General features: G+C 45.7%; 2 protein-coding genes across 2 annotated transcripts in view; one reads left to right on the plus strand and one right to left on the minus strand.

Moving 5' to 3' along the window:
* DTYMK (deoxythymidylate kinase (thymidylate kinase)) overlaps positions 1-3,279 on the plus strand; it is a gene marked incomplete at its 5' end in the record, with an annotated part of 6,118 nt that extends 2,839 nt beyond the window's left edge. The window contains 2 exons of the mRNA XM_009695714.1: positions 697-894; positions 3,169-3,279. Coding sequence (XP_009694016.1) covers positions 697-894; positions 3,169-3,279 — 309 coding nt within the window. The remainder of the gene's footprint in view (positions 1-696; positions 895-3,168) is intronic.
* A 3,228-nt stretch (positions 3,280-6,507) lies between these two features.
* Positions 6,508-13,715, minus strand: part of ATG4B (autophagy related 4B, cysteine peptidase) — a 15,426-nt gene continuing 8,218 nt past the window's right edge. Inside the window, exons 8-13 of the mRNA XM_009695725.1 lie at positions 12,228-12,424; positions 11,133-11,211; positions 10,237-10,382; positions 9,565-9,621; positions 9,181-9,274; positions 6,508-7,299 (exon numbers count right to left, since the gene is read on the minus strand). Of these exons, the coding sequence (XP_009694027.1) occupies positions 7,226-7,299; positions 9,181-9,274; positions 9,565-9,621; positions 10,237-10,382; positions 11,133-11,211; positions 12,228-12,424 (647 nt within the window). The 3' untranslated portion in view covers positions 6,508-7,225. The remainder of the gene's footprint in view (positions 7,300-9,180; positions 9,275-9,564; positions 9,622-10,236; positions 10,383-11,132; positions 11,212-12,227; positions 12,425-13,715) is intronic.

The raw sequence follows: 13,715 nt of genomic DNA on the forward strand, positions 1-13,715 counted from the left end.
TTTAAGATCACCCTGATAGTATTGCTGGTGCCCGTGTGGATTAGCAGGAAGCGGACAAGCCTCAGTGGTCTCTCCGCAACATCATGGATTCACGTGCCCTGATGGAAGTCTTCAGATCTGTCGACAAGATCCAAAAGTTGGAAAGGTGGATTCATGTGCCCTGATGGAAGTCTTCAAATCTGTCGACAAGATCCAAAAGTTGGAAAGCTTTTTTTCTTGTGTCTGGGCTGAAATTCCTGGGTAGGGTAGGTATTTGAAAAGGAGTCTCCATGGGCTCAGAAAGATCCACAGTGAAGCTGCATAGTGTTTGTATTTGGGAGCAGCTTGCTTTCTGACCGATCACAAGTTTTGGACTGGTAACAGCCATATGGAGACTAGAAATATGACTTGCTATTTAGCTCTGATGGGCTCTGCAGAAAAGATATTAAAATCTTTAGCTCTGTCCAATTTAAATGAGCATGAGATGTGTACAGCATCTAGCAAAACCTGGCCCCCTCAAATTACCAGGACTGAATTCCCACATGATAAGCTGGGGTATCACCTTTTCAGTTTGTAGCCTGTGCTTAGTGTTTCAGGCTGCATCTCCTCTCTTCTCTGGCTGTTCCTTTCCTACCCCACTGTCCAGCTAACTTGCTTCTTTCCCTTCTTCACATTCCTTTCTTTCACTTCAAACTTTGTTGTCTGTGTTTGGGACAGAACTTCTGCCTGGACTGGTGCAAACAGCCGGATGTTGGACTTCCAAAGCCAGATCTGATTCTGTTTCTTCAGTTAAGCCCAGAAGAAGCAGCGGAACGAGGGAACTTTGGAAATGAACGTTATGAGAACAGCTCCTTCCAAGAGAAAGTTCTACAATCCTTCCATCATCTGATGAAAGACAAGACATTAAACTGGAAGGTGAGTAAATAACTCTAATGGGCCTGTCACAGACCAGGGTGCGGGTCTCTCATGAGAACTCCTGAATTGTGCCCATCGCATCCCTGTGCTCCCCCTTCCTGCTCCTGGTCAGGGTGACGCCTTGGGGACCAGCCAAGGGCACTGTGGTCTGTGGCAGAGAGAGCACTTCCCTGTTCCAGGACCTCCTATGGGGCCCTGTCGGGCCGGGGAGGGGAAGACTTTTATTTGGTTGATTTCTTTTCCAAAAGACCTTTCTGGAAATCATTATCTCTTAAAGACAATCTGCCAAACCTGGGTAAAAAGCAGTGGGACACACCCATGCTCTTCCCTGCCTGTCTCCTTGGCATCCTGCAGCATCTGTCAAGGATTCTGGAATCCCTCCTGCAGCTTGTAGACGCAATATTGATGATCACCTTCCTTCTGATGGAAACTGGCCAAGTGAAGCATTTGCTGTCTTAATGCTACCAGAAGCCTCTCCAAATATATGATCTTTTTTGTTCCACACTGCCGCATTGCTTTTCCTTCTTGTTCATCCCTTGGCGCTGTTTGCAGAGGATTGCGCAGTCAGCAGCCTTATCCCAGAAGCAGCAGCATTCCCCATTTATCCTGTGTGTAGATCATCTAGGCTGAGGTTTTCTGGTGGGGTCATCCTTTTTACCATCTGTATCAAGTGCTCGATCATGAGATATGGGCAGCATCTTCTGTTTATTCTAGAGCGTTCATGTGGACATAGAAGGACACAGGTTATGGATAAGCTACTACTCCCCAGAAGCTGGAGATGTATACAGATTTGCCAAATGAGCAGACTGTGTAATGTAAAAGTAATTCTTCACAGCCTGGTTCAGGTAAACATTATTCTCTAACATGAAAGAGTTTTTGTGTAGTATTAGAACCTGAAGGACCTAGATGTACAACAATCACCAAACTAGGATTTCTATTCCAGTAAATGATATGCTGGGAAATTACCTTCCCCACATCACAATGACTGCAAAAATAAGCTGACAGAAAACATGTACCATAGCACAAAACTCAAAATAATTCATTTAACAAAAGTAAGCATGCTGAGACAATATCGAACTTGTCTATAGTCTGTAAACCCTGATTTTTCCAGAGATTCCAGAAGTGGATCACATTTCCCTTCTTACCAGTCTTGTGTTATTTCTTTTGTTTTCCATCTGTTGCTTGAAAGGAGTTTTCACTTAAAGCAACACATCTGTTTAAAATACTCCAAAGTGCCCAACTATCAGATAAATACCAGAACACATGATGAAGAGGTGTCCCCAAAATGAGTGTGGAAATCCAGTTTCAGTACACATTAAAGGTACAGTTAGCATTCCTGTCTCTCTGACCCTTGGTATCACAGAATAACAGACACCAAACATTGCCAAAGAACCATTTAGTCCAAGGCACGAAACGCAGCTCAGTACCTTTGGTTACACAAATAAACTGGGATCAGCAAGCTGCTTGAGGATATTGTGTGAGCGCAAAGCTGGGGTGCTGGCTGGGCTGTAAGGAAAAGCCTACCATTTAATCATGAGGTCTATTTATTGCATATCCTTATAGCCTGCTCTTTCTCAGCAATGCTGCGTGGGCCAGTGTTGCATAGGTCACTGTGATAAATCTGCAGCTCTCTACCTCTTTTTACCAAATCCTTGCTTCACCTTGGTCACTCCCTCAACCACCTGGGAGTGATGCTGCTACTCTTTAAACATCAGCCTGAGGAAAACCAGCATCATATAGCTCTACCACCTTTACTGACCTCAGCTTGCCGTATTAAAAAAACAAAACAAAACAAACCCAAACCAAACAACAAAAAACCACAAACAAAAAAACTCCCAACAAATCTGAAACTGGAACATCACATGATGGATTTTTAGAGTACCATGGGTGGAGTTTATTTTGAAGAACTGCTGAAGGATCAATACACTGACGTTTCTGGGGGACTACAGTACAGGATGAAGAACCTTTACCCGCCTTTATGTCACATGCCCCAAAGACTGTCAGCAAACAACATACAGCAGCAGCAGTTTCTTCTGCTTCCCTTCATCCAGCCCCACATCTACTTCTTTAAATGTCTATTCCTGAATAAAATAGATTTTTACAAGTCCACTCCAGAAAGAGTGCACAGGAGGTATAATTAGCTCATTTCACTGCTCATGAATAGTAACAATGTTGAGCAATGGGGGGGGAGCAGATAAAACAGCAAGGTGAGTTTTTCTCATTTGGTAGTGTTAATTGAGGAACACGTTTCTGTGGTTTTTGTCTTGGAAACAGACAATGGATGCTTCAAAGAGCATAGAAGACTTGCACAGAGAAATCAAGTCCGTCGCGGAGGAAACCATACAGGAGGTTCAGAATAAACCTTTGGGAGAACTCTGGAAATAAAACTTTATACAGGTTATTCTTTTAGACCCAAGGGAGAACTCACCTCTTGGATCTTCCTCGCTTGGATGAGTCCCCTACATCACCTTGCAGTAACTACAGTTTAGATCCCATGTATTCTTCTCGGTCCAGCACGGTGCTGATGTCATTGTGATGTCATCTGTTCCTCCCCTCTGTCCTGCATAGTCCCTTCTGTATTTTATAAATGAACACACAATGAGCAGATAACAATTCCTTGCAAAAACCTCCCTACCTCGGGCAGGAGCTCTTCTCGCTCTGGTCCTGTAGTGCAGATATGGGTATGAAGCCCTGGGCACGGACAGCAGGAACAGGCAGGCAGCAGCCGTCCCACTTTCAGGGAACTGCTGTGTTTCCGCTTCTTCTGCCTCTCTAGTAAATACATCCCCTGTGCTGAAACCAGTTTGTAGAGGACTCGCTAATAAATTATTCTTTTAAGCATTTTGCACAGGGCGTATTTTTTTTCCAGTAGGATTATCTGTCTTCTGGAAGGATATATGGGAGGTTCAGGCACTAAATTCAGAGCACGTGGTTTGCTGGAGCTGTGGAATGAAGGGAGAGATGAATTCAAGTCTGCTCCCCAGCTGTTCGGTGAGAATGATACAGAAACTGAACTGCTGTGAGCAGGTAAGAGTCTGAAGTAGATCTATTAGCTCATAGCAAGGCCCGTTTGAAGGGTGAGTGACACACAAATTATTTTAGACTGGTCAGGTTACTCCTGTGGCCAAGATCAGAGGAGCAGTCACCTGTGAGTCCTACACAGACCCCAGTGCAATTTAAACAGCCCAGCCCAGGCTGCCAAATCAGATCGGCTATGAATTCATTTAAGTCATCTTGGCAAACTACAATAAACTGGAATGTTCAATTGAATCATTTGCAAAGTGCACTGAGATCTGGGGATGACCAGGAGAGTTACTGTCTCTATCTGCTGGACAGTTAACTCACCTTCTAGCAGGATGGACTGGACTGATCTCCAAGCTGGCCGATACAGATATTAAATCCTGCCGTAACTCTTAGAGACAGATTGAATTGATCCAGTAGCAGGGAGAGGAAGGTAAATGTTTAAAACAAAATTGCTGATGTAAGCATCAGCCAAAATGAAAAAAGCTGCTGCCTTCATTCTACAGCTGCACAGCCCTCGGTAGCAGAAACACTCCTCACGAAGGAGGTGAGCACCTGTAATGACAAATCAGGCCCTTCCAGCAACACTTGAAGAAGACAACACACAGAGAAGTCATTTAATTCATATTAGCCTTAGGATCCTGACTAAAAAGCCAGAAATACCCGTTTAAGATCTAAGAAAGCTGAGCGTAGCTCTGTTATTGGGGATGCATTAACGCTCAGGTAAAATTTTGTCTGGCTGAGCTGTCCTTAACCATAAAAGCACGAACATTAAGTAGTAACTCTTCTTGTGTACAAATAAAGAGGGAGATGCATGCCGAGTGACTAGCTCTTAACAAAAAGGACCTGCCAACGGCAACAGAGGGTACAGCCTTCCGATTCAAGCACGGTGTCCTGCTGTTTACATGGCAAAATGGGAAAAATGGTTATTGGATTGATTACTCTTACTTCTCTAACGTTTGCTACTGCAGAGGTGGTGTTTAAAAGGCTAGCTGGAAACCGATGCTATGAAAAGCTATCAGTTAAATAGCCAAACAGCAGGCATACATTTCTTAAAGGAAACAAGTTTCACTTTCTACCTACCAATGTGACAGCTTTTGAGCCTCTCCTCTGCTTGGCTCTTTCCCCTCTACCTCAAAAGCACACAAGGCAGAGACTTGCCAAAAAAAGCATAACCTGTCTTGAAAGGGCTTACGCTGTTTTAGAATTGGAGAAATGTTGTGCTGCTTCAAATTCAAGTAGCAGAATTGCTATGGAAGTGGTTTTTTCCTTTTCTGCCAGCATGTCTGCAGGTGCTCACCCTCTGGGGCAGGAACATGAACTTGGCAGTCCCAAGCAGCCAGCCTTTATTTTATCAGAAACAGCAAGAGGAAGATAAAGTCACCATTGCACATAGTTTGATTTTTGCTCCCATCTGCCTTCGCTGCCCTAACAGGGTAAAAACTGCCATCATTTTGACAGCGTTCCCAACCGCACTGCAGGGTTGCTAGATACCACCCACCATCACCTTCAATTCACATGCAAGAACATTAGGAGAGGCCAAGATTTTAGATCTGTTTATTCAGATACAAATTGAAAGCAGATGAATGGAGCACAGCCCCACTTCCTCTGCTGCCTCTTCCCCTAACTACAAGAGAGAAGAGGAGAAGCAGGCAGAAAGCAGCAAATAATAATTTAGTGACAGAAGCATTGTGGTTCCCAGTTCAAACCTCTGATTTTGGATAGCATAGGGACAGTTAGAACACCAGTAGGTCAGTCGTGGGGGAAATGGGTCGTTTCTAGCCAGCTGTTACCACCCTTGGGAACAAAAGCATCAACTTGACAGGTTCCAATCCTAAATGTACAAAACAAAGCCTTGTAAACAGGTCTGCAATCTGCAGCATGCATTAAGGAAACTACTTCAGCAACTTCTGTCGCAGTTTGCGTCAAGACAGCTCTCCTCCATGGTTTACCTTTCTCTGAATTCTGTGTGGAAAAGGGCCCCAGGCAGAGCTATCATCTTAAAGCAGCTACGATTTCCAGTATAATTGGACCTTCTCAAGGCATTCTGTCTTTACTGCCCTTTTCGGGATGCTTACTTGAAACAGGTTTCTCCAGGTTAGCTCCTACAGTACCTTTGTGCATACTCTGCAGGGAGGGGAAGCTGGCAGAAGACAAAAGGAAAGATACCAAGGCAGCTAGGAAGCCTACTCGACCTTCGGGCACCTCTTCTGATTTGGAAAGGGAATGTCTAACAGGAGTAGCTGGAGGAACTGCTGAACAACCCACCGAGGACACCTTGAGGAATTTTATAGCTCACATTTTTGGTACCGACAGGATTAATTCCCTAGAGGCCATGCCAGCACACTGCAGCGCAGGCACAGGACTGGCAGATCTCAGTTGTTCAGTCTCACCTCTCCCAGCTGTGGACTTTTTTCCCCCAGGGCTATGGAATCCACTTCTCTGCTCAAAGCAGCTTTCGTGAAGATACGTGCTGTAGAGATTAATCCATTGTAGAGGCACAATGCTGTATTGACTCACTGAGCAAGAACACACACATTCTCTATTCTCCTTCCATTCTTTCTGCTGTTATTTAAACTGAGATTGAGATGTTTCTCCCCAGCAGCATGGGTCTGCTCCACACTTTCTCAGCCAGCCTCTCGCTCATTGAATTACCAGTCATTCGTAAGTTCCCTCAACTTCCTTTTCATAGGATGTGAGGAGAGGGGTATTACACCTGCAAGGAAACGCTGTGTACTGCAAGGCATGAACAGGAGTTGTACTGTAGGAAGCCCAGCCACCTGCGCTCCAGGGGCTTCACAGCTGTCCTGCTGGGACATGTCTGCTGTTCACTTGTGTTGTGAGCTGCAGTCCGAGTCAGCCGGTGAGAAGAGAAGCTGCTAAAGGAATTAACTGTGTGTTTCACCTGCTAAAAGACGGGTGGCTCTATTTAAGCTTCAGAGGGGAGTCCCCATGTAAGGATTTAGCACTCTAACAATTTCTATGCCTCCCCCGGAAGGCCAACTGACCTGCTGATGTAACAGATAGGCTTTGAACTCCTAAGCACCACTGCATCCACTTCCAGCAACTGTTTGCTGCTGAGAAATTCCGAGTCCAGCCAGTAAGGCTGTAACACCCACTTGGTTCTTCATCCCAACGCAGACAATGGGCGCTCCGCTCAGAGGCTGCACAGAATGCCAGGATGGACAAGAGGTGGGGATGGCAGCAAGCGCCTATGAAAACTGGTAGCCCCAGGCTCTCGAAGGAGCTTCCCTCCCCCCCTTCTCCCCACACATAACACAAATTTGCAGAGTCAGTTTCCTATTTGTTTTCAAAGGGATAGGATTTCGAAGTCTTCATCTTCTGAGTCAAAGAACCTTTCCAATCTGTCGGCATCAGAGGAGTCTGCAAGAGAAAAAGAAAGCACTACTTCTGTGGGATGCACTGACTGCTCAGCATCAGTGAGACCAGCAGCTGGAGGGCAGCAGAATTTGAGTGTAAAGTGCCCGCAAGTTCCAACAGACTCAGTGACATACCTGAACGAAGGCTCTGAGGGACAAGAACATATCAGTAGCATGGAAAATGCAGTGGTGAGAATTATACGGTGCGCAGAAGGTGCGCCACATTTCACAGATCCAAAACACAGCCCTGGTGCAGTGCAACTCTGTGGTGCGACTGCTTTGTCCAACCTTCCTGTGCGCAGCTCTGTATTAGCAGGAAACCTTTCTGCCTCAAGAAGCTCAAAATAGGAGAACTTGCCCAGGTCTGGACTAATATCCACGAAGATTTCTGTCCCAATTAAGTGATACGGGAACATTTCCCGCCCTCCTCCATGTATCAGACTTGTTTTTCTGCTATAGTTGCCTTCGATCCAACTACTGGGGAATGTAATTATACAACATGCACTCTCCCAAAAGCAATTAGTACAGTCCATTTTGTGAGGAACAGTAATGGACTTGATCTCTCCTGTGCATCCTTCCAACTCTATGGTGAGGAGGGAACATATACCTAAAGGGGAAACAACTTTACCATAGGGGAAAATCAGGTGAGAACATATGGGCAAACTGGGGAAGTAAAAGAGAAAGCTATATTAATTCAGGCGTCAAGAAACCTCTCACTGGACTTGGCAGAACAGCCAGCCAAAAGCTAAACCGCAATAACTGATGGCTGGGGACAGAGAAATGCAAAGCTGCAGACCCCTCCTTGAACATTTTGTGACAAGCTTTAATCCCACAGTAGAGTGTGCAAATGCCTGGTGTCACTGTTTTTGATCAAACTGCAGTGCCCATGAGTGCTGGCAGCACAGCTTTCAGAGGTGCTCCTCAGAGGAGTGGCCCCCTTCACTTAAGCAACACAGCAGAGAACCCAACCGGCTGGGGAAAATAAGGACAAGGGGCTGGACAATGAAAGTACAATTATTCCTCCTTGTGAGGGGTAGGACTGTAAGAGAAACAGAGTGGACACAGCAGATGGGAGAGGCTCTACAAGCTAGGGAAGAGGGAGAAGGACAAGTAGCCCATTACAAAAACATTTTTTAGAGCAAAAAAGGCAGCAATTAGGGACCATTTAATACAGGCAAGGATCAATTCCCAGTTTAAGGGAATCAAGCATTCTTACAGAAAAGGACAGTGAGATAAAAAAGGCTTTGAAATTTCATGCTAAGGAGAGAGAGACTGTGGAAGCACAGGGTGCAGGACGCAAGTGACAGGACACAGTCCAATGCCTGGTGACAGGGTAAGTTTGTCCACGCATACTCACTCCTCTTGGCAGAAGCTGTCAATGGCTCTTTATCTCCTGCAATGTTTGTGCACATTATTAACACAAAAGCAGAGCCTGACAGCCAAGATACTGCCCAGCCCTTGTTCCTTTTTGCATTAGTAGTGGTACAGGCACAGGGAAGGAGTGCCTTACACTGGAACTATGTTTGAGCAGCCCCATCTTTGACCATTTTCATTACCTAAAAACTCAGTTTTCAGCATTTTCAATGGACCCTTTTGATTCCTCCAAGCATCCCTTTACAAATCATGGATTCACATTGCTGTAATAGCCTATGAGCTTGTTTTTTCTTCCCCTCAGTCACCATCACCATTCACAGACTCATTCTAAAAATCATCCTGAGACACTGTGGGATCTGCGAACCACTAGCTGAAAGCCAAAGATCAATTGACCTAAGAGCTCCAGATCAACCTCCTGGCAGAACTGGAAGTCGCTGTGCAATTCCACACAATTTCCAGACAACCAAAGGGACCAGCTCACCCTTAGCTCTACCTCCCTGCATGGCCTCACCTGGCGTGAGATTCAGGACATCGGGGTTGGAGAAATGTGACGGCTGGCGTTCGACCAGTTCGAACATTGGCAGCGCTCCTCTTACCAGGGACAGCTGTGGAGCGAGAGTAGAGCCATGAGAACCAACTCCTCTGTACTCACGGTGCTCTGGGTCTTTAAGGGGTAATAACAATCTGTTGGGACTTCATTGCAGCTGAAAAAAACGTTTCTCAAATGTTGGACTCGCACCAACAGAATTTCAGAGCTACGCTCCTTTTGGTAGTTTAATAATCTACTTTCATATGCTTTAAAATGGGATCATGCTGCAGAGAACATGGTCTCTGTGCAGCGCTTTGGAAACAAGACAATACTCTATATTCCTTTCCCAGCGATATAAACACAAACCTTTTTGATTTGCTGACACCAGTTGTTAAAGTCCTCCTCTGTGTTGCAGAAAAAGCCCTGAAAAAAAAAAAGAATTTATATATTGTAGATCAATCATTTCAGTCTTAAGGCCTTGCATTAACGCCAAGCAACATGATTAGGACTGTGAGCAGTTACAACACCCAACTGCCTTGCTTTTAAACTGTGGCTTACGCTGCCCTGTTAAACTGAACACTTGCCATACGCTTGGCGTGACCAGACTATCCCAGTGCTGGAATCATCAATGTAACAGTCTGCTCTACTGCAGATGGAAAACTCCGCAGAAACAACAGGCAGGCATCTCAGGTTCAACAGAAAACAAGCCACACTGAATCATAATATGGGTTCAGGAATAGATTCAGATTTGCCCATCAAAAGGCAGAAATCAAAGCCCAAACTAAACCTGAGAGAAGGATACTGCCCCGTGAGGAATGGCATTTAATTGCCATGCAAGGGGGACTTCCCCATACCAAACCGCATGAGGAGCTTCTTTACCAACGTTACTGAAACCCATGGCAGCACTTGCCCAGAGCACAGCACACCCAATCCATCACCACTGCCTTTGCCAGTTCCCTGGGGAAAGGGACAGCTGTGAAACAGAGGGATCACAACATTGCTCCTTCGGGTGATGGGGAACAAGCAGCAGGAACGCACCACTGCAATGGAGGGGTCGAGCTCGGCAATGCTCATTCTGCAGGGAGGGTGCTGGCAGTGGAAGCTTTCATCAGGGAGACAGCCGCTGTCATTGGGCTCCACTGCAGGCTGCGTGGTGTGGGGATCCAGGTAAATGAGTTCCTCACCTGGACAGACAAGCAAGAAGACATCAATAGGAAGAATCAGGCCAGGAGCTGGTCTTCTGAGAAGCAAACAGTGAGACAGAAAGAGGAAGAAGAGCGATAACAGAGCCAACTCTTGTAACCCCACAGAGGAACCGACATTCTAGGGACAACTGGCTTTCAGCCACTTTCCCAAATGCTTCTCATCCAGGCAAAGAGCGAGCTGCCAGCAGAACCATGGTGGCCGCTCCACAACGACACCCTGGGATCAAGGCACAGGCACTACTTGGATACTGTTCCTGCACGTGCCTTCCAAGGTCCTATGTAAGCTCAAGTAGGCCCCAGAAATCCAAAGCACAACCAGCTGAGGTCTCAGGCACAGAGAGAAAATCAGAGGGAAGGAGGAGAGTAAAAGGACGACAGTTTTTAGAGTTTCAGGAAGGGGACAACTAAAGGACAGATAAATCCAGCCGAGCCCCTAAAGGGAGGTCAGCTCTGAATGTAGGAACACGTCTCTATGCACACCTCTTTACAGACAGGATTTAGCATTACACAGTGGAAGTTTATGGTCTGTACTATGGCCACTGTTCAAAGCTACATCACTCAGGTCCTCGCAAAGAGGTTCAGTCCACAGCAACCTTCCACACTTCCAGCAGGAAAGAAGAACTCTGCAGCATGCACCACAGACCAAGCAGGAGAGTTGTACCACTCCACAAGCATTTTTCAGCTAGGGGGAGATGCTTGGAAAGTCTTTGCAGTACTCTGGGCACTCACCTACATAGCCAATGAAGTAGTGAGCACTGTTTGGTTTCCCTCCGATCACTCCCAGGGACTGGGGCATCATGAAGCAGTGCTGGAAAAGCAATACAGAAAACACACAGCTGACAGACAGTGAGACAGCAAGTGGCAACAAAGGCAAACATCCAAAAATGCAGCGGGAAAGAAAGATGAGGACACTGAAAATCCGCAACTTTAGCAGCAGAAACAGCCATTTCTGGAGAGAAGCTCCATCAGGAAGGCTGAGGGCTGCAACAGGGCCTTCAAGGAACACAGAAGCAGCTCAGAAACACTTTCAACTGCTGACAGGAACACACAGGTGGACCAAATGGAAGAAGCAGCCCTACTCCAGGACTCAGTTTGGGCAAGTCCTGGCCCTGCTGCAGTCAGTGGCAAGATCCCCTAAAGCTGTCATCAGGTTGCAACTGTGCTTTCGGGAGGGAACAATCATTCAAGAAACAGTTTTAACTTCCTTATCCAGCTGCAGTGTCCAGGCACCATCTACTGAATTAAGGGCAAGTAATTTCACGTTAATTTGGAGCTCTCTTACCTGTGCAGCACAGAGCTTGCTAGCATTAAGACAGCAAGACAATGTGCACCCTGCCTTATGCATGTACTCTGCACACCCTAAATTCTGCAGCCTCCTGATACTCCAACCTGTAACCATCTGCCAGCTTCTAGCCTCAGTCTGCAGTACAAGTTCCAGCAACAGAGCCGCAGGGAGTTTGCAACACTACATTCATTAATGCTTAGGTTGCCAACAAGCACAGTACAGTTGTGCTGAACAAATGCTTTAGCAGACTGGTACCATCTAAACACAAAGAGGGACTCAGATTAAGTTGTGAAGTAAGATCCTCAAAAAAAACCCCACCAACCAGAAAAGCCCAAAACCCCCATTTTCCTAACTATAGCCTGCAAGAAACCATATCCTGACCTCTGACAAGGATTGTCTCTAAACGCATTTTTCTTTTGCAAATAGGACAATTCCTTCTGAGTATCTTTGCCCCAAAAAACAAATTCCAGAAATGACTTCATTCACAACAGGGTCCTTAAGCATCAAGAACACCAGGAATTCAGCTCCAGATCCCCTACCTTTAGTGTTTCAATATAGGCTTCATTGATCTCTGTGAGCCCAAGGCGGAGAGGTATCAGCAGCACCAATGGTTTCCACAGTGAGAGCCTATCTCTAACCCCCGCTTCCTCTGGGTACCCGTTATAGAGTACGTCTGACTCCACAGCAGGGCATGCTGCAGCTCCAGCACACACGAAGTTGGACTGGCACAACCGCCCTACAGAAAGGGAACATGAGCAGAAAGCATCAGAAACAACCTCCATTTCTAAACCTTGAGTAATTCTATTCAAGCTCTGATCAACAATTGCTATTTACTGAAAGCCTACAGCACTTGGAAAAAAAAAAGAAAAAAAAAAAGAAAAGCTTAAACAGGTCCAGCGCTGGGATCATGTGATGTATGTACTCCCCGCAGGGCTTCTGGAAGGGCTCGGCATTTCATCTAAGCTTACATCAAGATTATGCCAACGCATGCTGTACTCACAGCCACCATCTGGTGGGCTGTTAAAATGCAAATTCTTCCAGCAGGTGAGCAGCTAAGCAACAACCTGTGCCAACAAGGTTGAACGAGTTGATTAGGAGGTCAGGCAAGAGTCCTGAATTCAGAAAGCGTGTAGGCAGAAAGAGAAAAAATCTGGAGTGTTCCACTCCAGAGCTCATGGAGGATATAAAGACAATTGAACTGAATGAGGAAAGTGTTATGGCTTAGCACAGGAAATATTCACCTGTAATTAGTGCTGTAACAAGATATAAACATGGTGTCTATCTAGAGTAGTTGTAATTTTCCTAAAGTTCACTAAAGCCTTCATGGGAATCCTTCAGAAGCTACTTTGGAGACCTAAAGCAGGATGATCATTAAACTACGCAATTTCAGCGTGAGCTTTGCCTGTAAGATACGGAGCAGTAAAACTCCTCGGGGCGTACACATGACGTAAGCGCTATATGTCCTCATTCTACAGGTTTGACAAACACACAACCAAGCTGTAATGCAACCAGATTATGTAAATTCTGGTACAGAAAAATCTCCAAGCCTACCTGTCTCACTGGCTAATTTCATTACTTGCTGAGTGAGTGAAGAAAAAACCCAAACCCCAAAGAAACCCACAGGGCTTTAATCACAAAGCCAAGGCAATTAGACAAAATGCCAGAGGCTCATTTAATTTATTCCTGGACTAAGCTGAATGCCAGGACACTCTAGCAGGTAGGACACAACATAAACAAACACCTTCATCACCAGCCATTTCAGCAGCGTGTGTACTCACTACTAAGAGCTTCGAACGCAGCTGAACAAGGAGAATGTTACACCCATTAGAAGAAACAGGACTTTGAGCTAAAGCCTCAGTATGAGAGATAATCTGCGCTGAAGAGTTTGCAGTTGCTCCCTATACTGTCCCTCAAGGAGGGAGAAGGTGTATCTTTCATGCACAGACATATTATAGTTACCAGAGGTCCTGAGAAAATTGAAAGTCATTATTTGTAGTGATTTATCCTGTTAAAATAGTAAAGATCGG

Source organism: Cariama cristata, unplaced genomic scaffold, assembly GCF_000690535.1.
Source record: "Cariama cristata isolate BGI_N322 unplaced genomic scaffold, ASM69053v1 scaffold2150, whole genome shotgun sequence".
Taxonomy (NCBI): Eukaryota; Metazoa; Chordata; class Aves; order Cariamiformes; family Cariamidae; genus Cariama; species Cariama cristata.